The sequence below is a fragment of the Citrus sinensis genome, chromosome 1 (genome assembly GCF_022201045.2).
Source record: "Citrus sinensis cultivar Valencia sweet orange chromosome 1, DVS_A1.0, whole genome shotgun sequence".
Lineage (NCBI taxonomy): Eukaryota > Viridiplantae > Streptophyta > Magnoliopsida > Sapindales > Rutaceae > Citrus > Citrus sinensis.
In genome coordinates this window covers 23,040,969-23,064,857 of record NC_068556.1, presented here as the reverse complement: position 1 = coordinate 23,064,857, position 23,889 = coordinate 23,040,969, and the positions used below count along the sequence as shown (strand labels likewise).

The 23,889-nt window shown below is 33.6% G+C and overlaps 3 protein-coding genes and 1 non-coding gene across 6 annotated transcripts; 3 read left to right on the top strand and 1 right to left on the bottom strand.

Annotated features, from left to right (window-relative positions):
* Positions 1-2,145: 2,145 nt before the first annotated feature.
* On the bottom strand, positions 2,146-3,824 carry LOC102621728 (uncharacterized). 3 transcript variants are annotated; one of them, XM_015533564.3, is made up of 7 exons: positions 3,447-3,824; positions 3,293-3,331; positions 3,111-3,164; positions 2,963-3,016; positions 2,680-2,733; positions 2,521-2,592; positions 2,146-2,429 (listed from the first exon to the last, which is right to left on the bottom strand). In XM_015533564.3, the coding sequence occupies exons 1-7, from the start codon at positions 3,498-3,500 to the stop codon at positions 2,307-2,309; spliced, it is 450 nt and encodes a 149-aa protein (XP_015389050.1). In that variant the 5' UTR covers positions 3,501-3,824; the 3' UTR covers positions 2,146-2,306. The 3 variants fall into 3 exon arrangements, with proteins under 3 accessions (XP_015389050.1, XP_015389051.1, XP_006489100.1); XM_015533565.3 differs by having other exon boundaries at positions 3,462-3,824; XM_006489037.4 differs by having other exon boundaries at positions 3,441-3,823.
* Positions 3,825-7,951: 4,127 nt separating this feature from the next.
* Positions 7,952-11,371, top strand: LOC102622202 (vesicle-associated membrane protein 724). The gene is made up of 5 exons (XM_006489038.4): positions 7,952-8,305; positions 9,976-10,117; positions 10,220-10,340; positions 10,869-10,931; positions 11,029-11,371. Exons 1-5 carry the CDS (start codon positions 8,116-8,118, stop codon positions 11,176-11,178), a joined length of 666 nt encoding a protein of 221 aa, XP_006489101.1. The 5' UTR covers positions 7,952-8,115; the 3' UTR covers positions 11,179-11,371.
* Positions 11,372-17,400: 6,029 nt separating this feature from the next.
* On the top strand, positions 17,401-18,269 carry LOC102622495 (flowering-promoting factor 1-like protein 3). Its single transcript, XM_006489039.4, has one exon. The coding sequence runs from the start codon at positions 17,670-17,672 to the stop codon at positions 17,991-17,993; it is 324 nt and encodes a 107-aa protein (XP_006489102.1). The 5' UTR covers positions 17,401-17,669; the 3' UTR covers positions 17,994-18,269.
* A 3,756-nt stretch (positions 18,270-22,025) lies between these two features.
* On the top strand, positions 22,026-22,096 carry TRNAG-CCC (transfer RNA glycine (anticodon CCC)). Its single transcript has one exon. It is a non-coding gene; the product is annotated as a tRNA-Gly (tRNA).
* The last annotated feature ends 1,793 nt before the right edge of the window (positions 22,097-23,889 follow it).

The window sequence follows — 23,889 nt, the reverse complement described above, 5'->3', positions numbered from 1 at the left end:
CTTAGTATAAGCATAACTGTTATCAGCAAACTCCTTTTTTCTACGTATCTTCTCATTAATTCTATTAATGTCTAACATATTATTTGACTTGTTCATCTGTTAAGAGAGGATGTATATCTGTTCATGAGTGGCTTTAAGTATAGACAAATAAGGCGATCATCTAAAACCTCATATTTTTTGAAACCCTCATTTTTTTTAGTATTTTCTTAATAATTCTCTAATTAACAAAAATCTTTTCTTAAATTATGTGTTGTAGAATAGTTTATTTGACTATCAGTTATCCAAATATTTGGTAACTTTAACATCTTTATAATTAAGAATTATTTTTTAATAGAAAATCAATATTTGGTTACTTTAGCATTAAAGAGATATGATTAATAATGTTATTTAACCATTAACTCATTCATTATTAGTCTTTCCAAGAAAAAGAAAATTAAATTCTTTACCTTTTCAGTTTCCTAAAAGAACTTGATTATTTAACATTGAAATATTTCACTTTTAATATTCCTTTTGATTTCTATTAAAACCTTATAATTTGAAATATCAGTAGATAAAAAAATTCTTCCTCCTTTATTTATAAAGAAAATTATTACATTCATTGGTTCATTAAATAAGAAAAAATTAGTTTTTTGAAATACAAAGTCTGTGTCTATTATTTAATAATCAATTCATCATCTGAACTTTTTATGTGTTATCATTTGAAATATCTATTTGAAAATAATATTATTCTTATTATTTGTTTGTTTAATTTTGTAATAATTATAAAGGAAGTTAAAAAAAAAATCATTTTGATTTTTTTAGATTTTGTTTTTTTTGAAATTTTTTACTATTACTGTTAAAATTGAAGAGTTAAAGATGAAATGAATTTTAAGTCCTTTTACATTTCTTTGAGTATTGAAAGTGTAAAATAAAGAGAGATCTAACAAAAAAATTTGGCTGAGGCTCCAAATACTCTAAAACCAGACCTATCTGCTTGCATACTACTCAACTGAAATTTGTTCCACATTTCGTATTAATTGGAATAATCTTGCTTACAATTGCACAGCAAAAATTATCCACTTTCTTTTTCTTTACCAGCAATCCTTTTATGATGATGTCAATTACAGAGCTTTTTGCTCTTTGGAGGCGCTTCAATGAGTTAGCGTTGTTATACTACCAAAGTATTGATGATTTTGGTCTTTCTGCAAGCTCTTCGTTTGATAGATTGCTCCCGGTATTGTGGTATATATTTCAAGTTCCTACAAATGTGAGTAGAGGTACATTTATCTTTTTAGATATTGTGCGAATATATATATATATATGTTTATAGCTGAACTTTCTGTGATACGTACGATCCGTCTTCTCCGCTCCGTAATGCTTACCATTTCCACCTGGGATGCTTATTTTCTGAAATTGCTAAAATGAGAAGGTTGAGTAAGGCTCAGGCATTGTCATCTCACACCAATGGGAGGTCCTTTCGGATGCCTGAGAAAGTTGTGTTCCGGTATTCTGGGAAGGTCAGTGAACGACAGTGGTGGCCGTGGTGATGGGGCGGAGGAGGAGGAATATGAGGCCAAGCTGAAGTTTTGGAGGTTGAAATGCCCAAAAGGCCGTCCTGTGCCTTTGAAAAAAAAAAATATTTGATATATTTATAATATTTGATAATGGCAATTAATTCGAACCATTTAGAAAAGGAAATGAAAGCTAAAGGAAGTGATCATGTATGAAGTATGATCAATGAATTGGTGCAACAATTGAGAGGAAGACACCAAAATAAAAAAAAGAACGTTTTACAACCTAGAACAATTTACTTCAATAAAGCTAAAACTACTTGAATTAACGGGGCAGTAAGTGGAGCTACCATTAATACCTGCTTATTCTTTCATGATTTTTGTCGCCTTATTTCACTGATTCAAATAAGCTGTTGGACCTAGAAGCAAAAGCTAACCCTGCTGATCTCCCTGGCACAGCCTTTTGAATTTTGAGGCCTTTGAAGGTTGCATTTTTTGTTGACATAAATGGCCAAAGCATACAGAGCTGGGAAATTCGAATATCCAATACCAGCTAGCAGCTAGCAAAGAAACAGAACGAAGTTTGAAATGAAAGGGTGTCATTATCAAGCAATTCAAAAATTTTGGTAAGGACTTTATGGAAAGAGATACGTGATTTAAATGAAAACAAATCCATAAAAATTGATTCAGATAGAAGTTCACTTGGGACAACAGCTAGTCACAGATTTTAACAAATACAGGAAGGTAGATAATTCAGAAAGACACTAATTTCCCTCAGAGAAGACAAAAAGTAGTGCACTCATAAATCAAAACCCTCTACTTATCATCTGCCTTAGCATTATCCTCCACAGGGGTAGCAATAGCATGAACTTCCTCATCTTTTCCGTTTATATTGGGATCATCTTTTCTTTCCTTGTCATCTCCCGAGAAATCCTGCAACTGCAAAAGTTTATAAAGCATCGATAAATGTGCTTCTACTAAGCTCTATATCAGCTAGGAAACAAATAGGAGAATGAATAAGAGAACGCACCCCCAGATTTCTGAGACTAGCAGTAACATCATCTTGTTGTTGCTGAAGAGTGTTCCTCAATTCTTGAAATTCCTAATTTCATTCAGAGAGAAACTATTTTTCGTTAATAAGACATCTTCAAAATCAACATGGGAAAAATATTATCGAAGCACCACTCACTGATCGAAGCTGCTCAACTTCAACACTCAGTGTCTTCTTCATATCAGTCAGTTCCTGCATTAAGTACAACGCATTTCATCAAGAAAACAACTAAGCTAAAAAGCTTGGATCATCCTTCCTAATGAACAAATATAGCGATCTAATCAAAAGCAAAGAATCAAATAAAAATCACAAAGCTGGTTCTGAGTTCATTTATTTCCAATTACTAAACAGAAAATGCAGCACAAGTTGAATTTGAAGACTAAGCAAATATCAGTTAAGTTAAAACAAACAAGAAACTTACATCACGATAGATCTTGACTTGAGTATCTAGCTTCGATCTCCAGTTTTGCAAATCCTAAACCAAATAATTATAAACACCCCTTTATAATCACAATCAACAGTGCCGCAAAGGTAACAAAATTATTTAAAAAAGAAAAAAATCAATTCACCTGTTTCAGGCCTTGAATTCTATTAAGCAACTCTGCTCTCGACTCATTTAATTCCTAACAGAAAATTAATTAATTAATTACAAAATATTTTCCAAAAACAGTGTTGCCACTTCAAATGCCAATGTAAATGATAACATGTTTTTTAGGGAAAAAAAAAAGAAAATAAAAAATAACAAGCATACCGCAATTTTGGAGCCGACAGGAGTAATATTTTCCTTTTTCTGCAAAAACAAAAAGGACAAAGTAAATTTATAATTAATTTTCAGTCAAAAGAAAAAGAAAAAGAAATAAAAATGAGCAAAAATAAATAGATAGATTATGTGTAAGCACAGGTACAAGTGGAGCAGATACTGGCACTGAAGGAGTTGAATCAGATTCCACATTAGCCATTACCACAAAACTGGATTGATTTTGAATTTTTTTTTTCCAATGTTTTCTAGGGTTTAATTAAATTTAAGGACAGATTTAACAACGTTGTCGTTTAGGAGTACAGTTCTGATCTGAAAGATGAAGATGTGAGAGAGATAAAGAGAGTGAGTGTGTGGTGTCCGAAGATTTTGAAATACAAGTCAGGTGAGAGTTTGAATTTGGGGCTTAAGGACCTGTTTGGGCGGGCAAAAGAGAAAAATGAAAAATTGATTTGAAAGAGTGATGAGGGATTTGTGTGAATAGAAGCAGACCAGACGCATAATCAGTGGCGTTAGCATACTGATTTTCACGTAGATCACGAGGTGATTAATCAATGAACCGCGCCCGAGTGGGGCCACGCTTGATTATTGAAGTTTGAGGAAGTGTAGGGTGTGATCACTTGTATACTTTTCAGTATCCTTCACACTCGTATATTGTTGGGAATGCAAAAGAGCCCGACGCTGGACCTCAAATTTAACGGTGCTTTTATTTTAGAAAATGATAATTAGGTGAAATGAAAATGAATTGGGAATATGAATGGGCTCGAGTGAGAATGAGAAATGAGAATAAAATTTTAATATTTATTTAATAAAAATAAATGGGAATAGAAATATGTTGAAATGTTATTGATATGTTTACTTGACAAAATAAATGAGAATAAAAAATGTGAATGAGAATCAATTTATTAAAATACTCATAATATTAAATAATATAATTTTTATTAACTAGATACATGTATAAATATTATTACAAAAATGATATTAATTAAAAAATAAAATCAATAATAATAATAATAAATGTTAATAATGATAATATTAATAAAAATAATAATAACAATAATTAATAATAACTAAAATAATACATTATTCTAAAGATTTTAATATTTGCATTTTTTTGATTAATTAATTTATTTTTGTTCAATATTTAATTAGACTATAAAAATAGATTTTTTCAAAAGTCTAAGCCAATCAAACCAACTAGCAAAACTGCGGGTTGGGTCGGGTTGAAAAATTTCAACCCGTTCTACATGCGGGTTGGGTCAACCCCGACCCTTGCCCACCCCTAAATATTGGAGCCTTGAAAATCATAGGGAGATTGGGTGGCTCCTTAAGGATTTTTTCCGGCAAGGAATCTTCAGAAATGGTCTTAAATGCGATGTTTAAGTTCTTCTGAAGAATCTATGTCGAATAGGAGGTGTCAAAAATGGTGAGAAATTGAATTTGAATGCAAGATTTTGGAATTGAAAACAATGGAATTAATTTGTTTAATTCATTTTCTACTGACATGTCACCTTCAATTTTGGGAATTTATCCCGGCCCGTGGGTAAATCATATCCAAACCATTATAAAATAATTTTTTACATAAAAATTCAAATTTAACCCATTTTTATGATTTACCCAACCCAACCCATTTTATTTTGGTTGGGTTTGGGTAAACCCATGGGTTATTGGTTTATGCCCACCCATACTTATTACAATCACTTTTTGTCATTTTTAGGTAAAAATCATCAGTTCATTTAAAAATAGATTTATTGTAAGAAGTGAATTTGTTCGATATAGGCTTTGATCGTTATTATGGTTGCTTGGTTACCTTCAACTTTTAAGTTATAACTTTAAAATTTGGTAAATACTTACTGTTATGATTTGAAAGTTAAATTAATTTTCTTCTACACTTGTATGATTGAAAATTTATAAAAAAGTGTATATATGATTATTATTTAAAAATCATATTCTCACCGTAGATATTAATTTTTATTTAAAAACTACATATATTTTCTACATCCGGTAGCTTTTATTACTCATACCAATCATGATCATAGTTGACATGGATGGCCTTAAAAAGACCCACGTTAGAAAGGATTGGTGATACTTCAATCCCTCAGTTTATCTCATTAACCCCCATTATTCAATCAATTACATACATTTTCAAATTTATCCCTGTTAAAAAAATTAAAAATACACAATTTTTTTTCTCTCTCACTTTTATTCTAACCAGCCTTGCTTTTAAAAACTTAGTTTAGGGTAAATTTTGGTCTTAACTATTTTTTCCCCCATTTTTTATCGGTCAATTTTGATTTGCTGATATATGGTGAGAGGTAATACAAATTAAAGCTTGAAAATTAATTTGAAATGTACATTGGATTTTGAGAAATTTGTCTTTAAATTTGGCGCTATAGAAGAGTTAATGGATGACGCAAATTTGTTATGCTACGAAGATTGAAGAGTATATTATATGATTCAATTATGGAGTGGGATTGAAATTGAAAGTTGGCTGTAAATTAAAAGCAGACAAAGTTTGTTTATTCAGTAACAAAGATTGAAAAAATCTAGTGGTTAGAACTCAAATCTCACAATTGTGAGGTCATGGGTTTAAGTCCCCACAATATATTGTGAGAGTTTAATTTACTTCCTCAATTTGAGTGAAGACAATCTTTTCCTTTTCAAAATGTGAGTAGAGTGAAATGAACGTTTCTTGAATATTAGAGAAGGTAAAAATGCAAAGAAACCGATGAATACTAGTTGTTTAGTGGATTTAGTCTATTAGGCAAACTTGCTGTCTTCTTTCACTGGCTATGTTGGTTCATGAACAAGTGCTTTGTGAATTCCAAGCAAGGTTGTTATTTTTCGATGTGAAAGGTGAAAAAATATGAGACGATGAAAATATGAAGAGAGAGAGAGAGAGAGAGAAAAATATAACATTTTTTTCCCAATGAGAGATATCGCTCCTTGTAAAAGGCATGCGGACTCAAGCGCAGCCCATAATTCTCTCTCAAAGTGAAGATAGTTGTTTATTGTCACTGTAATATATATATATTTTTAATTGATCGCCGCAAGGCCAAGTCGGAATCTCAGTTTAACGAAGCTTTTCCACTTTCGCTCTCTAGTCTCTCTCTCTCTCTCTCTCTCTCTCTCATTCTTTGCTTTACTCAATCAAATTAGTCCTTTTCACATAATTACCGCAAAGAAAAAATTAAAACAAAAAATGAAAATTCTAAGGGAAAGAGCACATCAACTTTTACAAAGTCTAATTTACCAAGTCACATTCAACCAATCCAAGTCAAAACGCGTCGTTTCTAGCTCATAAAGCTAAAAAGGCGGATTTTCATCTAAATCCTTAAATTTATATAATTTCTCAAATAAGGATATAGTTTTTTAGTTCCATAAAAGAGGTCCCTAATTCCTAGGGATGGCAAAAATCCCCACGGGGACGGGTACCCTCGGGGATTTTCCCCATTCGGGGAGGGTATGAGGATAATTTCATACCCAATTTCTTATTCGGGGAGGGGACGAGGAAATTTTTTTACCCAATTTCTTATTCGGGGAGGGGACGGGATGAGGTGGAATCTCCATCCCCTACCCATTTCCCCATTTTAATTTTTAATTTTATTTTAATTTTTTAAAATTACTAGTAAATAAATTATAAAATTATAAATATTGGTAAAAATAAAAAATATCAAAATATTTATATTATTAAACTTTTAGGCCTAATTAGCTAATTAAAGTTCTAAATTTTTATTTAGGACATTAAAAAGACCGAGTAGATTCTATTAGCCAAACATTTTTTTTAATTTTAATATTCTTTAAATATTTTAAACTTAAATCTATTTTTTATTTAATTTTAGATGTTATAATTGCCCACAGCGAATCACAATTTTAATATCTAATATAATCTAATCTAATATTTGCTTTTGATTTGCTCCGATTTAACTATTGTGTTGTAAAGGGAATAGTCCACATTTATAAAGTGCCCACGCCACCATTGAAAAAGTTAATTTTGAATTTAAATTCGATTTTATTTGTAACAATTTTGTATTAGACTATTAATTTGTTCATGATAGTTTGTAAAAGAAGTTTATATCCCTTGCATGTTATGTTACTTACTAATTTAATGTATGTGACTTTTGTAATAGATATTAATGTAAGATATATTTCGAACTTTACTTTTATTTGAATTTTTTATTTTAATATGATTAACTCAAAATCGAAAAAAAATGTATTAGTTATTCGGGGATCGGGGACCCTCGGGGATCCCCTGTTATTATTCGGGGAGGGGATATAGATTCTCTCAAGTAATTCTGACGGGGACGGGGAGGGGATGGAGACATATGCAAAATATCGGGGATGGGTACGGGGAGATCGATCCCCTCCCCTCCCCTCCCCTCCCCATTGCCATCCCTACTAATTCCATTATTTTGTCTAAATCATCCTCAACTCCTCATGATATTAATATGTTTATTTGACCCCGAGTGGGCAAATTAACACGAGGTCAGTCCTCAGATTCGACAAGAGATGAGGACCTATATAATATAATTTGAAAAATTATACTTTCATTCGATAAAATATTAAATTCAAGGACGTAAATGTTAAATCTCGTCCCCTATATGACTATATAAAACCTTCTAAAAACAAAAATACAAAAAAATTCTTTCTTCCAACCAAAGTAAAAAATAAAATAAAATAAATAAAAATGGAACCAAACAAAGCCTAGAAAACACTTGACGTGAAACCAGACCAGTCTCTTTTTTGTCTGATCGTGTTTCCCCTCTCTCTTCTTCTAAACCGAGTGGAGGCCGAGCCGTGACTCAGTAGCAATTCAAATGAGTCAGGAATCGTTCATATACAGCTTCGTGGCACGTGGCACGATGATATTGGCGGAGTACACCGAGTTCACTGGCAACTTCCCGGCGATTGCAGCTCAGTGCTTGCAGAGGCTGCCTTCTTCTAACAACAAGTTCACTTACAATTGCGACCACCACACTTTCAACTTCCTCGTTGAAGATGGTTACGGTAATTTTAAGAATATTTGTTTATTTTCAATTTAAGGGAGTTTATTAAAGTTTAACTGTAGCTTAAAGTAGTTGGATCTAATGTGAAAATGGTTACAAATATTCTTCGTTTACTTAGAAATGCTTTTAACATGATTAAATTCTCTGTTAGTATTATGTATCAGCCCGTACAATTGAAATAATAATACTGAAAATATGAATTTTGTATGAACTCTATTCTTACAATTTGATATGACGTGATGACTTATATGATCACCACATTTCCTATATTATTTATTTTCATTTATTCTCTTTAAAATGTGAGACATGTAACAACATCATTATCACATCAATTTTTCTGAATAGAGTTCGTGCATGGTTTGTATTTATAGCATTATTCCAATTGAAAACAAGTGTTGGGTATATTTGATAGTTGAAGTTGAGTATCCTGCTTACAACGAGTTTGAAAAAGAAAAATTTAGTTATTTCATCTCTGTTAACGATTTTGTCTCTTGCAAGTCTTTGTTTAAAGAACTGGTGGTTTGTCTTTTTGCAATAAGAGAAGGATTCACTACGTGTTAAATATCTATAGAAAACTCATTCATATATACTGACGTGATATGATATGATTGGATGAGTAAAAACATGTTCTTTACTACCATTTGTTGGATTGACTTTTTATATTTTTACTTTTCCAATTATATCATGCCACGTTAGTTTGTATGGGCGAGTTTGTATAGATAAATGTATTTGGTGTTACAAGGTTCAATTTCCATCTGATGATTAAAACTTAAATTTGGAGATGATTATTTGATATGTCTTTTCATTATTGATCTCTGCGTCCATTTCCATGAGTATGGTGTGCATGTGCTTGCCCTTGGCGATTTGTGAACCAGGAAAGATGTCTTATTTTGTGGTCAGATATTGGAAGTTCCCTTGCAGTGATTACATTTCGTGATAGACAAACCTATATAGCTTATAGAGATTCAGATTTTTGCCTTCTATTTTTTTTAATTTTTTGTTGGTGGAAGGTGGGTTTAGAACTTTAGGTTGTTAGTTTTTTCATTTGCCTTTTGACTGATGTTTGAAGAATCCAAAAGCCTTCATCAGCCTATGGTGATCATTGTAGCTTGATTTATTGTCATTAAACAAATGGTTCATCTATAGAGGGTAAAAGAATCTGTTCTTGGTACATGTTACTGGAGCTAAGTCCAGCTACAATAATCTTTCATAGAAATAGATTTTGATGAGAAGGTTTAACATTAATATCTTCAAGCATCAAAGGTTGTTGGAATGTTCCCATTAGCTCTTCACTCTGGTTAAAACGCATATGCTTTGTGATTTTGAAGCGGCTTGCAGATTAGAGCAATAGATTTTGATGAGAAGGTTTAACATTAAAATCTTCAAGCATCAAAGTTTGTCGGAATGTTCCAATTAGCCCTTCACTCTGGTAATAATGTATATGCTCTGTGGATTTGAAGTGGTTTGCAGATTATATGTTCTGAATGAAGTGATTTAGGTGTAATTGTCATAGAGTTATGTATATTGTATATACAGTAAATTGGACAAATAGCGTGGCCATAAGCAATTTGTTTTGTTCTGCTAGTGTCAAAACTAATGCATTCTCTGTCATCTGAGGTGCGGAGTTTCAATTACTCTAGTCCTCTTGACTCTGCCTTTTCAAATTGGCAGCCTACTGCGTTGTTGCCAAAGAATCTGTTAGCAAGCAGATCTCTATTGCTTTTTTGGAGCGTATGAGAGCAGACTTTAAGAAACGGTATGGCGGTGGTAAAGCAGATACTGCTATTGCCAAGAGTCTTAACAAGGAATTTGGGTACGTTCATTGTGAAAACTGTCAAATGTTTACTTTAATTTTGCCCTGAATTTGTGCTGAATATTTGTAGCTAAAGGTTAATGAACAAGTCCTAATCTACAGGCCACTTATGAAAGAGCACATGAAATATATCATTGACCACGCCGAAGAGATTGAAAAGCTAATAAAAGTAAAGGCTCAAGTTTCAGAAGTCAAAAGCATAATGTTGGAGAATATCGACAAGGTAAATTTACTATCTGAAAAAATGTAGTTTGTTTCAAGTGTTTTCATTCATGCACTTGTGTTATTCTCTTGATGTACTTTAAGTGCTTTGATTAGTGATGTCATTATTACCAGAGTCCACACTTCTTCCTCTTGTGAAAAGTACGCACCATGTATTGCTGGTTCCTTGCTTTATATATGAATGGTTTTGAGAATTTAATTTCAATGGATCAAAATGAACTTGGTTGCCATCATTATTGGTTTGTGGATGCTCGAAGAGGAAGATTTGTTGTTGGTCTATATGATTAGAATGGAAGTTTACATTTAGAGACTCTCTGGCAACCAAGAAACAGCAATTCTACACCATGTACCCCTGTTTGGGGTGTTAAAATTACGTGCATTATTTCTGTTCTGTTTTATGGATTAGCTACATTTTGAGCTTTTCCCTGTGTTGCATCCTAAAGCTCATCTGATTAGGTGAAACATGTGATAAAGTTACAAAAGAAATAAGTTCTTTGTTTGTTCATCTGATCTAAGATATTCCTTTCAGGCTGTGGACAGAGGTGAAAACATTCAGAATCTTGCCGACAAAACCGAAAACTTGCGTGAGCAGGTAGGTTTAACGCGATGAATATAGACTCCACAGAGACTTTTTTTTTTTAACTTTTACACACCCTTCAACCTTCCAACTCTCTTTGCTGCATTTTCAGGCCCAGGCGTACAAGAAAGCGGGAACTCAAATCCGGCGTAAAATGTGGTATCAAAACATGAAGATAAAGTTAGTCGTTCTCGGAATCTTGCTAATTCTAGTCCTCATAATATGGCTTTCTGTTTGCCATGGATTCGATTGCACCAACTAGTAACTCTTTATTTCTCACAACGATGTACAAAACTGGGCTTCTTCAACAGCTTCTGTTCTGTAGGGGAGTTTGGTCGGTCACTGAAATGAAAGAGAGAGAGAGAGAGAGAGAGAGATTTGTATCATGTATTGTACCATCGTTCATGTCAAATAACACTTGACTTCTTATAGTTTTATTATATTTTATTTTTTAAGACTTTTCTTATAGTTATAAGGATCATGCTACGGTGCAACTGTGGCATCGTACCACAGTTGCATCTAGCCGTTGGATGTAGTTAGATTAGTGGGGTCCACTAACATCCAACGGCTAGATGCAACTGTGGCACGGTGCCACAGTTGCACCTAAGGTTTGCCCTAGTTATAAAACTTGATAAACGAGATTTTGGTGCAGTGCTGAATTGTTTTATAGCAGATAAAAATAATGAAATTGCATAAATACCCGTTAGGGTTGATTTCTATGAAATTAAGGATCATACTAGTTTAGTGGTTTTTATGCATGAGCTAAAAAAATATTATCTGCTCTTACTCTATATGATCAATTTCATTCTAATTCTAATGTACGATTGTCTTCAAGTGGTGTCTCAACAGGTGACATTTTCGAGTTCGAATTACCTTGTCCCTAAGCTTTTAGATGGTGCGGTTTCACAGCATATTACACATGGTGAAATGGGTCACTTCTTTCCTGTGCTGGATCTACGTGACAAAAATGTTAAGCTTAGTCCTCACTTCCAGGCTTATGCTTTTGCATCAAGTGATTAAAATGATTCTAGAGCGCTTAACTGCTTATGTTCACTCCCCGTGATTTGTCTAAAACATAGATGTGTTTCAACCTGCTTTCTTTGGCCAGCAAGTTGTCAAAAAATGGTTCCAACTGGTTATTTTTTCCGGGCTGAGAGACTTTTAGAAATAAAGGCCCAACACTATGATACCCATAAATCCCCACTAAAACAATCGCCTCTCCCCGTGTTAAACGATAGCCAACTTTTTTTTCCCCTTATTAAGTGTAGGGATAATAATGGTACCCACTGAAACCCGCTTGCTGCGGATAATTTTGTGAGTTGTGGGTGATTTGGTATTATAAATTGAAACCTCCACTAGATTGTGGGTGAGTTTGATATTAATCAAAAAACCTGCATGGGTATCTGCCAAACCCCCAGTTTCTTTTTAATTAATTTTTAATTTAATTTTAATTAAAAAATATTTAAATCTAAAAATATATTTATTATAATTTTGATTGAATTTTCTTTAAATTAATGCATTGATTATTTCATTATTATAATTTTGTTCTTCGGATTAATATTTAAAAAGTATTACTCTTTAGAAAATATTAATCTTAATCATTATTGTAGGAATCGTGTTGGATGGGTGCTAATGGTGTTGATGAAATGAAGATCTTCTCTTGGAGCTTGTGTTGAATGATAATTGTTATTTTTAGATACTAGTTTGTGGTTTTTTTTAATGGATTTGTATATTTTATAATTAAATTTGAGAATTTGTGTTGGATTAATGTTGAAATTTTATTTTATTTTACATTGGTTAAATTTAGAATTGAGTATGTTATTGGAAGTTTAAATTATTATTATAAATTTACATATTGAAAATTTGTGATTTTAAATGTGGAAACCTATAAAAAATTTACCAGATACCATTGTAGGTTTGATAATTATCAAAATCTGTAATGAGTTGCGGGTGAATTTGATAATTTAAATTTTATACGAGTGCGAATTTGATAATGACAAAACCACTGCGGGCTGTGCCCATTATCATCCCTAATTAGGTGCTTTGTTGATAAGAAAATATCTCATTCATTATTGTCGTACTCACTCGTCCAATGAGAACCTAAAGAAAAGCATTTGATGAAAGTAGCGCTTTCAAATATTCTTCCATAGACCATAACGTGCCTTTAATATCCTCGAAAAGATAGGATTAGAAAACATCATAAAAAATGTAATGTCATTCTTTATGCTTACATAAGGTAAAACGACTATGCGACGTAAGTTTTACGACTTAATCTTAATTTTTTTATTCGATTAGATGCGTTAATATGGTCATTTTCCAAATGATTATCATAAATACCTCTTCTTCTTTTTTTTTTCTATTAGGGAATCGATCCTACATTCCAGGTGCCAAATACTTTATTCTTGAAATCAATGTAAATGGCCTAATTCCATTCTTCTTTAATCAAAGTTACGCACATAATCCTAACAATAGCTAACGAAAATCATTCTTTATTAGCTTTAAACTTATTCCCCTTATAGCAAAAGTTCTCCTTTATTTTGTCTAGAAGAGAAATTCCAGTTGATTTATGCACAAGCACCATTGTGATTTACTCAACCTTTATACACCCAATAGTTTTATCTTCTCATTGTTTAAGAAAGTTTATGGAGAATAAGTTCATGTACACTAGTGAAGGTCTACGTAATTTAATTTAAAGATACCCAAATGTGTGATTAAGATGGATATATTGCTTCTGTGACGACTTTAAGAATTTTTTTTTATCTGATTGCTAATCATCGAGTGTGCTATTGAAACTTTTAGTATAGTCTTCTCTTAATGGTGAGAAAGATCAACGCATCATGCCCTCGATTCCCACTTCGCACCTATGTCCTTGAGTCCCATATAGATATATTTGTTATATGAGCAATACTAAGTATCCTAACATCAAGTCTCAATTTGATATATAGTATTGGAACTAATTTTACGAGTTATGAAATTTAAAATAAATAAGTAACACATAGCATTAAAACTTAAATTGAGACTGAAATAATAGGTTTCAAACACTATTACTGTAATATCTGTTATCTTTAGTGAAAACGAGCCTTAAATAAATTATACATAACCTTCGGATTCTTTCAATTAAGTGAATATATGTTGGACTGCAATAATATCGTCCATGAATAAAATACACAAAATTTTAATCAACTTTCAAATAAATGTAGTTACCTGTCGTGATCCTAAAATCAACTCCACCGTCCATGGCAAAAGCGAATTTTCTTCTCCTAATTAACTTTAATTGGTTGACCAATAGCTTTTATTAACACAATAACCTATTGATTTAATAATATCTATATCTAAAAATATTTGTTTGCATAAAGTACGCTAATATAGAAATGCATAATTTACAATAATATTTTCCTTCTCAATTTAATTTTTTCATTAATTATTTAAAAATTCATAAGAACCCATCTCAAGGAATATATAAAACCCTAGATGTTGCTAGAATATGCTATATATATAAAAGAGAAAACCAAACAAATTGCTTTAGTGATGAGGACGGATCTGTGCTTTTCTTCAAAAAAAACAAAAAAAAAGAAGAGGTTCATATGAAAAGGCATACACATATATACTTGAAAAGGATGATACAAGTATCATGTTTAATTAACTATAGGACTTAAAATTTTGGCTTTTCTAAGGGACAGCCACATGGGCTTGTAGTTTCTTTATGATTGATCGTATGGAGCTTGCGATTAATTATCATGTGGAGCCTTAAAGTTTTGATCATGAATGATTCTGTCTCACAGTGTTATAGGATTAAAGGTAACAAAGTATGCTTATATAGAGCTTTATAGTAAGAATCAATTTAAAAGTTGTATGAATTTGAAACATACATGAGGGGGTAAAAAAAAGGAACATGATCCTCTCCTGATTTGAGTATTACTGAATTTTTAAGAATTTTTTACCATGTATCTTTTAATGGTAGCGTATGGGTAAAATTTAACTTCTTTTACTTTTTTATTTATTAACAAGCAATCGGTGATTGAGTTATTTACTCAGAACATAATCAGATCCGGAGAGAATCATAATCTAAAAAAAAAAAGCCGAAGTGGCATGTTGTGGGACCCATGTGTGCATTGGTGGCTAGAAAGAATTGTCAATATATAGGTGGACAAAAAATATGAGGTGCAAAATGTTCAATGAAGCGGGCTTATTTTTTCCGTCCTGTGGGGGAAAAAAACAAAGAGGAAAAAAGGAATTTTATTATTCTTTTCGTGAGCAATTGCAATGTATTGGGCACTTTAAATTAACAATCAATTTCGAGGACATATTCTAGTAAAATCTAGAAAGATCGACGACAGATTACCTTCAATATATTAATAGACACCTGAGGATATCATATTAATATGCACGTACGTACGTGCATAATGTAACAAAATTATCAACGTGAGTTAAGGTTGAACTCTAGGTGATAAAGAGCAGCAGTCTTATTAAATTAACGAGGTGACTGAGGGAAATGAAATCATTAGTAAATATAGTCATATAAAGAGCTGCCAATTCGATCACCTGTCATTGCATCACCAACTCGTTAGCCTTAAAAAAACAGCCCATCCTACTTCTTTGAAATTAATGCATGCAAAGAGCTTTCTAAAATAAAGCAAGTTGGGTGACATTCTTTTTCTGTGTGGTCCAACGAAATTAAGATGGGGAGGAATTTGGAAGAAGGTGAAAGATATATATATATATATATATGAAAAGAGTATAAGAGAGATCCTTGTCATGACGATGGGTGTGTTAGTTTTGGTCGGGAAAGATTACATCAAAGGACCATACGGCACGATGATGAGATTGCAAAAATCGTGTAGAGGTGCTGAATAAAGAGAGGTTTTACAACCAAAAGGCCTGCACAAAATCAATTAACTTTGGAATTAGGTTGGGTTAAATTGGTGCCAAGAATCTTGCATTGCTTTTACGGTAGTTGTTTGCTTTTCCATAGACGATTGCCCATTTTCTTGCTCTAATGAATATGCATGCCAACAGGCAGCGAAAAGAGAAAAATCATCAGATCAATGGCCAAATGTATCGATAACTTATGCAGACTCCAAGAAAGTTATTAGAAGTGCGAGCGTAGATGATGACGAACCTGTACTACTTTCTTGTGTGAAAGCACTACTATTTCCATGTATATAGAATATGTCATTTGCTGTATGAAAGATATTTTAGCGAAAAGTATGTATGTATAGGCAAAAGAATCTCTAAAAGAAGCTTGATTATTGTACAAAATTTTGTGTGTGTATATTTTAAAACTTGATTAACGGAGATAATTAGTTAGTTCAACTGATAAATTCTTTTTAATAATACAGTAAATTTGACGTAAGAACACCTGATTAGCTTATATTTCAAGCTCAAAATCTATACAAGAAAACAATTATTTTACATGAAATGGATGATCTCGTAAATTTTTCACTTTCACTCTTCCAAAGTAAAGTGAATAATGATCAAGTAATAAATTAAAGATTGGAGGGCTACAGGAGGGAGGGAGCTGAATAGTCAACAGTTAGGCAGTTTAGGCACAAAGCAGCCAGCCCTAATGAGAAAATACGCTTCCACTACTTGCAATTCCAAGAACAAGAACTAAAAAGACATTGATCCCTCCATTCCAAATTGGTCCCACCCCCACTCTCCAGTCTCCATACTAACTAAACCATTCACAGATTTTGGAAAAGGACATATACCCTTATTATTAATTAATGCTCTAAGCATCCCTCATTTCTTCTTATAGCTACAAAACTTTTATTCCCATTCATTTCCAATTTCTTTCTCCCTTTCTTCGTTCCTCAATAAACAATAATTTATGTAACTCCACGTAATTATAAGGTAAATGTTCGTTTATTCTCTATATTTTGAGTTAAATGACTGTTTAATTTTTATGTTTCAAAAAATACTTTAAAACATCATTATTAATAAAGAGTTACATTTTTCAATAGATAATTAATAAAAGTCAAGAATATTATAACAAATATATTATTGTAAAACAAAAGAAGAAACATAAAGTCAATAGTATAACATATCTCTGAGTAGAGGTGTTGGATGTATTTTTCAAAACGTAGGATCAAAAAATAAAGATTAAACAAATATTTACCCCATAATTATATATGCATGACGCGTGGACACACACTTGCATATAGGTTTTCCAGAACATTTAACTCGTCAAGAATGTGTTTCTCATCTTCTTATTTGAATTCCATGAACAACTAAAAACCAGAATCATCATTAAACATCACCATCCAATCTTTCTTCCATTAATTCTCAGGCAAACGTGTGTGTTAACCAACCATATAGTGTTACACACAATTAAACGTCGTTTTCTTTAACCTTCTCTAGAATGCGTCTAGATCTAAATATTTTTCTTCAAACAATTAACCAACTAGGATTCCCATAGTGGCTTTCGCTTTTTTTTTTGGGAAGACTAGAGAAATTTCAAAAAATGAAAAATGGATTCCCTTCTATCCAATTATGCACCCATTGTTGAAGGTACGTGTGTCCCAAACAAACGCGACCCAAATGCATCCTCAGGACCCTAGTGAGCTTCTTTATTGGACCCCACGTTAGCTTCACCTAAACCCAAATCCAAACATCCCCATCCTCACTTCATAATAGGATTATATAATTTAATTGTCACTCACTGCTTCTCTCTATATATATTGCACTACTTCATCGCCAACTCCATCTTCAAGCTCACACACAAAGCTTCTATCCAGATCTATCAAAACAAAAATGTCCGGCGTTTGGGTCTTCAAGAACGGAGTTGTTCGTCTTGAGAATCCGGGAGCTGAGGCTTGTTCCAACTCCAACACTCGCCGCAAAGTGCTAGTACACGTCCCAACCAATGAGGTCATGACCTCTTACGCTGTTCTTGAGCGTAAGCTATCGTCTCTCGGATGGGAGAGATACTACGATGATCCCGAGCTTCTTCAATTCCATAAACGCTCCACCGTCCATCTAATCTCCCTCCCTAAAGACTTCAACAAGTTCAAGTCCATGCACATGTACGACATCGTCGTCAAAAACCGTAACGTCTTTGAAGTCAGGGACGTGTAGCTAGCTAGTTGGTCCTTTCAGTTCCTCTTTGCATGACCAGCTTTACACTGCTCTCATCTGATCTGTCAACTTTTAATCTGTGTGTGCTTAGTTTGGTTTCTTTGTATTTTTATTGCCTGCGTCAAGGGGTCTGATATTTCAGTAGCAGTGTTACTGATTTTTCATTCATTAGGGATGAAGCTATAATTAACGTAGGTTAAGGTCGCTAAGTTTGGTATCATGTATGTTTGTGTATACTACTGTGAAATGAGAATTGGGTTTCTTTCTGTGTGCTAATTATATTCTTAATACAAATTGTTTGAGGTGACATATATGGAACATGCATAATTTGTCTGAGATGAATGAATTGGCTTGGCTGGTGAGGTGACAAATTAAAGTGAGTAAAGGGGGCAATGACACGTTCGTGTATTTATAATTAACATTATAAGCAAATTCATTGATTAATATCTAACAGAATAAAGTGCGGCTTACGCTTGCTGAGAATAAATTTGAGCGTTGCTTGCCAAAACATGTTGATGGCACGTATGCTCACGCATAATCAAGTGTCGATTGAGTAGCACACACGAACAAATTATACACGCGTAATAAAAATTTAACAAATTGAATAGTATATACATAGAGAGCATCCAAAATTTTTTGGGAATTAAGGTCTTGTCGCCATAGGGGTCAAACTAGCCTGTTCTCTTTTTTCTGCAAAATGCATTGATCAGTTGATGATCCCAAATTGATTCATGCAAGTTCCGGTATCTTTTTTTTAAAAAAGTATTGTATATTTCATGCACTTGTCATTTCAATTATGAGAGATGATGAATAAAAGATATTGTCTTGAAGTAGAAATGAGTTAGCAATAAATGAAGTTTACCCAAATCCTCATAATATATGTATATATATTTATATTCTAGAAATATTGGGAAAGGGCAAATTTGCGAGTCCACGCCTATCAATTCCAAAGGAAATGGTGGGTTAGCCATAAACCGAAGTTGCCAGCTGGTTCAAAACTCTTCACATGCTAATAAGCAAAAGATTCTCAAGATTACAAGAATGTAAAAAAACTTACAGCTACAACGTCAACTTGATACATAAGTCTCGGTTATCATCAAGTGGGTACCGTGGAAAGTTTCGATTATGTTGAAACAGATATCAATAAATATATATCCTCAACCTCAAGTTACGGGACCACGCAGTATTGGTTATCTATTTTTGATAACAAAGACGACCACATGGCTAAAACAGGACTTGTTTTTGTTCTAATGAATTTCACCTAGACAAATAGAAGAGCCTGTAATCTGAAATCAGAATGCTTTCTGCAAGTGGATGAATTTTCATTAAATTTCGTGATTAGGGGGTCCAAGATCCCACAATTGCATGCCACGTATGCAGCAGATGGCGGCTATCATAGTTTCCAATTTTATTTGAAGGTATCTTCAATACGGCCGTTATATGGTACTATTAGTTGAAAACTTGAAGTTTTTTCATCTTAAGTTTTCTGTTGACTTCCAAATTTTGGTGTATTGGAAATTTGGCATCATAACTTTATATGTAGAAAACAAAAACTTGGTGAACAGCAATAGGAAAATTTTGGGACTTCAACAGAGAATATTGGAGGGCATTGCATTATACAACAAATGTATTGTAATCATTCTCTTAATTTAGTAACTTAGTATTGATGGGAAAAATATCTCATATCAATTGAGAATTTTTATTAATACTATAAACTTGAAGCAATTCTTAATTCATGAGTTAGTTTTTTTTAGTGTTGGTTAGGTGTAAGAACTTTTATATAGTATTAGAGAACCAAACCTGTACACGAATAGACACGCATTACTTTAGCGCATGATAAGAACAAAACAAAAAGACTGACCTAAGGGATAAATTTTAACTATGGACTTCTATGAATGTTACTTTAATTCACTCTTGTTTTGAAGCAAAAGAGCTCTCTAGGCTAGCTTCATATGACAACTTGCATAGCTAGTCAAAAGACAAAACTCAAAATCTGGATAAAAGAACAACGAGGACAAATTATAAAATAAGAACCCATTCTTGCTTTCCCGAATTCTTGTCTTGAGCATTATATTTTCAAGGATATATAATTCGATGGAGAGACCATGCATGAACCCGAGCTTTTTGGCTAAAGCAAGCACCCATTTATGCGTACCTGGCTCGAAAGGACATGTGCTGTAAAGGTAACTAGCTCTATTTTGCTGGAATTTTGCAAGTGCTGACAAAGAACAGCAGCAGCAATCTATATGGCATTATAAACTCGTGTAGATAAGGCCCTCATTAACATGTGTCTAATTGTTATAAAGAAGGAGCCCATCATATATCCAAAATGAGTGTAGCTTCTTCTTTAATTTTTGCTGCTGGTCAGTTGTACAACGGCTGTCCGAGCCCATTCCTCTTTGTAATTTCTGTTGAGTAGTCAGTTAAATTTTTTGGCGGCCTTTCAAAAGGGAAGGGATCAAATCAAATGATAATCTCAGAAAAAAATCTAGGGTTATGGTTATGGACAGTCTGTGGAATGAAAAAGTGTTATGGAGAAGAAAAAGCTGCAGCTTTGCATCTTTTCTGATCCTATCCACAAAGGATGGGGCAAGACTAGAGAGATCCTGTTTTGTCTTCTCATATATAGGTTTGATCTGACCATGCATTGATTTCATTTTCCTAATACATTGTGCTTACAGTACAGTCATTGTCAGATATATTAGCTCTCGCTGCATTAATTAATTCTTGGTTAAAAATTTTAGATTCTTGATTGTACCCATAAATTTCTTGTTGGCAACTCCTAAGTTTATTTTATATAATAAATTATAAGTTGAGAGTTAAGAATGAACTTAGAGGGCGTAATCCACTCAACACAGAATCTAGGGTTGTACATAGTTGTTCTCTTTATTTTAATTAAGCACTTTCATGAAAATAAACTGGACGTATGAATTCACTTGAAGCCACGCAAGTGATATCTATTCTCATTCAAAAGGGGGTGCCCATGAGAACTGAACCCCAAACTTTTTGAGGACCATTCGGCTAACGCCTAATGGGTGGTATATTTAATTGACCTATCAGCCAATATAGGTTTTACAGTCTTAGAAATTATGCGACCACTCAAGAACAAGCAACAGAAGTCGATTGGCTAGTTACTTGAAAAAACTTAAAGCTCATGAAAATGTGTGCAACTTGTTTGACGTTTCTAACAAGCTAGCAAGGAAAAGAACTGAAATTCAACTAATTAAGTCAGCAAAAAGCCGCAAAAGTAATGCAATGCCCCAGTCATGTACTTTTAACCTAAATAATTAAAATATATATGGTAGAAATGTGCATACAAGATGCAGCTTTTCTATAAAGAATGGACATATATAACTCTTGAAAGGGGGCAGTTTCAGCACCTGTGACTATGTTTCCTGCAGTCTAAATTATTTCTAAAAGTGCTTTTTAGGCGCCCACCTTAATTTCGTGCTCTAGGAATTAATAAGTAATTAAAGTTGTTGCTTAGAAGGAATTTTGTTGTGGTCGGCGAGCTATGACTTTTATGAGTGCTTCTAGTTCTACCTACTAGACAAACGTTTTGATCACGAGGGCTTTTTTGCATTCTTTTATTACTTTGTGAAAACTTTAATCTTTTCTATTATAAATAAGCATGCTCTGTCTCTGCCATTGCCATTTAAATTATATATGTTAGTAGGAGTCTTATCTATCATTTTTTTTGGGAGAAGATGACAGTGAAAGTGTTTAGCCCATACACGTGAGTGTGATCATCAAATATGGTTATATGGATGGATAGATGAGCCTCGTTATTAGTTATGTGTGTGCCTGGTAATTCTAGGTGAAAAATATATGCTATTGTGATGTTTTGTTGGAGACTTGGAGAGTCTTACATATGAGAACTAGCAACTGAATGTGGAAGAAATGATGGACAAATACAAATTAAAAGTTGATTAGATGTGTTAAAGACTTCCTAGTTGACAAGTTTGGCGGATGGTCGTCGTACTAGAAACCGTTTTCGTTTTTTATCTTTTCCAAGTGCCCTTCACTCAACAAGCGCATCTGGTGTAGTGGTATCATAGTACCCTCCCACGGTACTGACCGGGGTTCGATTCCCCGGATGCGCAAGAGGCGTAGAGTTTTTTTTCCTAGGCCCGGTGCCAATAGCATTAGCATTCCAAGACTAACGAAAACCCAAAGCTTTCCTTTTTGTAGGCCCAATTTGTCAAGGGACCTAAGTGATAGAAAGAAAATTAAGAGCGGTTATTGATTGATTATGCAACACTACTGTAATTTGCCTTTTCAGAAGTGGGTTGCGAATTTTTACCCATTTGGCAAAGCTGTGAGCATAGTATGCTGGTGAATCTCTGGCTCTTTCATCTGCTGCCATTGTTATTTAACTTCAGTCTTGCAAGCGTATCAGAATTCAGAACCAGAGCTTAATGATTTATGTGTTACATTTTCAGAAAAGATAGTACTTAATTTGAGAGATTTATTAAACTTGGAAGCAAAATGAAACTTAAAGCACATCATAATGTGGAGGCTTCACCAAGTGGAAGTAGCTCTTCAAAGAAAAGCTTAAAACGTTCGTTGCCTGTCTCTTTTTCCTCTATTGCACTCGAAAAGTCTTTGCAAGGCATTCATATTTGCTTTTGCTATAGATGTGTCCAAGCACCAGTCCAACTATTGTCCCACTTGCACATCCAATTGGAATTGTCTCCCAGCCAAATTCGAATAGAGATTCTGATGATGACGATTGATTTTCTTTGAAACCTCAAGAGTTTTCACAAAACTTTCGACGAAGGTTGTCCACACTATCCGGAGTTGCCATCAAATGAATCATTTCCAAACGAGCGAAATTGATTTCCTTGTGGTATTAGTCCTGTGAGGTGTTTATCAGATTATGTGACACATCAAACACTCAAGTGCAGCAAGCTCTTTAAGATGCTGAGGAATTTGTCCTGAGAGGTTGTTACAAGACAGGTCCAATGACTCCAGCGCCTTTAGGTTATCCAAAGATGATGGAATGTGACCTTGGAGATTGTTGTTGGAAAGCTTTGAGTTTTCGAAGCCCTTTTCATTAGCCAATTGGTTATTCATCTTGGAATCTCCAAAAAAACTGTTGTTGGATAGAATAATTGTGGTCATCAGATTGGAGAGCTCCTTATATTCCAACTCTATGCCTTTGTTGCCCATTGATACTAAGTAACCAGAATAGGCATAATAAGTAAACAAAGGATTACTGCATGGTTTGTAGAATAACTTGCAAATATGTTAGCTCGCTTGCATTCACATCCTTCATAGTAATCCAAGCTCCAACGCTCCGAATATTACCTGTAAATCTACTACGAGAGATATCAATGATGCCATATTGAGAAACTCAAAACCTGCTTTAGGCTTCCCCTATTACTCCATGAAGGTTGGATTTCAAGACTAGAACCTCCAACTCTGGAGGAGTTCCCAACCAAGATGGGAAGACATCTGTGACTTGTTTATCCCAATATCAAGAAATTTTAGCTTCGCGCAAGTGGCTACTGATTTAGAGACTCGCCTTTGCAATGAATTTTTGCTAAATTCAATCATCCTCGGGTTTGCTCCGTTCATGTAAGTTTGAGGAATGATTCCATGAAAGTTGTTACCAGGCAGTTTCAATACTAACAACTCAAAACTGAAATTGCCCAAACATTTTCGAAGTATGCCGCTTAAGTTGTGAGACACAAATCAAGAGCATGAAGGCCATTAAAACTCGTATTGTTTTTGGAAATTCCTCTGTGAGCTGATTTTTTGAAACTAGGTGGACGGTGATGGACGTGGGCGTGGTCCTTGCAGCTTAGTAAACCTTAGGTCTACTGTATTCATTCATAGAATCCATCTAGTAAAAATTGACAGTGATTAATCATATCAACGCCACAATCCATCT

Bases quoted from the DNA above. Each gene is read 5' to 3' on its own strand.
- LOC102621728 (XM_006489037.4), bottom strand. From the start codon at position 3,500: ATGGCTAATGTGGAATCTGATTCAACTCCTTCAGTGCCAGTATCTGCT. The intron at 3,332-3,440 runs GTGCTTACACAT...TTGTTTTTGCAG, and splicing joins TATCTGCTCCACTTGTACCT to AAAAAGGAAAATATTACTCC. The intron at 2,430-2,520 runs GTGCGTTCTCTT...AAACTTTTGCAG, and splicing joins CTAGTCTCAGAAATCTGGGG to TTGCAGGATTTCTCGGGAGA.
- LOC102622202 (XM_006489038.4), top strand. From the start codon at position 8,116: ATGAGTCAGGAATCGTTCATATACAGCTTCGTGGCACGTGGCACGATG. The intron at 8,306-9,975 runs GTAATTTTAAGA...TCAAATTGGCAG, and splicing joins CCTCGTTGAAGATGGTTACG to CCTACTGCGTTGTTGCCAAA. The intron at 10,118-10,219 runs GTACGTTCATTG...CCTAATCTACAG, and splicing joins AGTCTTAACAAGGAATTTGG to GCCACTTATGAAAGAGCACA.
- LOC102622495 (XM_006489039.4), top strand. From the start codon at position 17,670: ATGTCCGGCGTTTGGGTCTTCAAGAACGGAGTTGTTCGTCTTGAGAAT.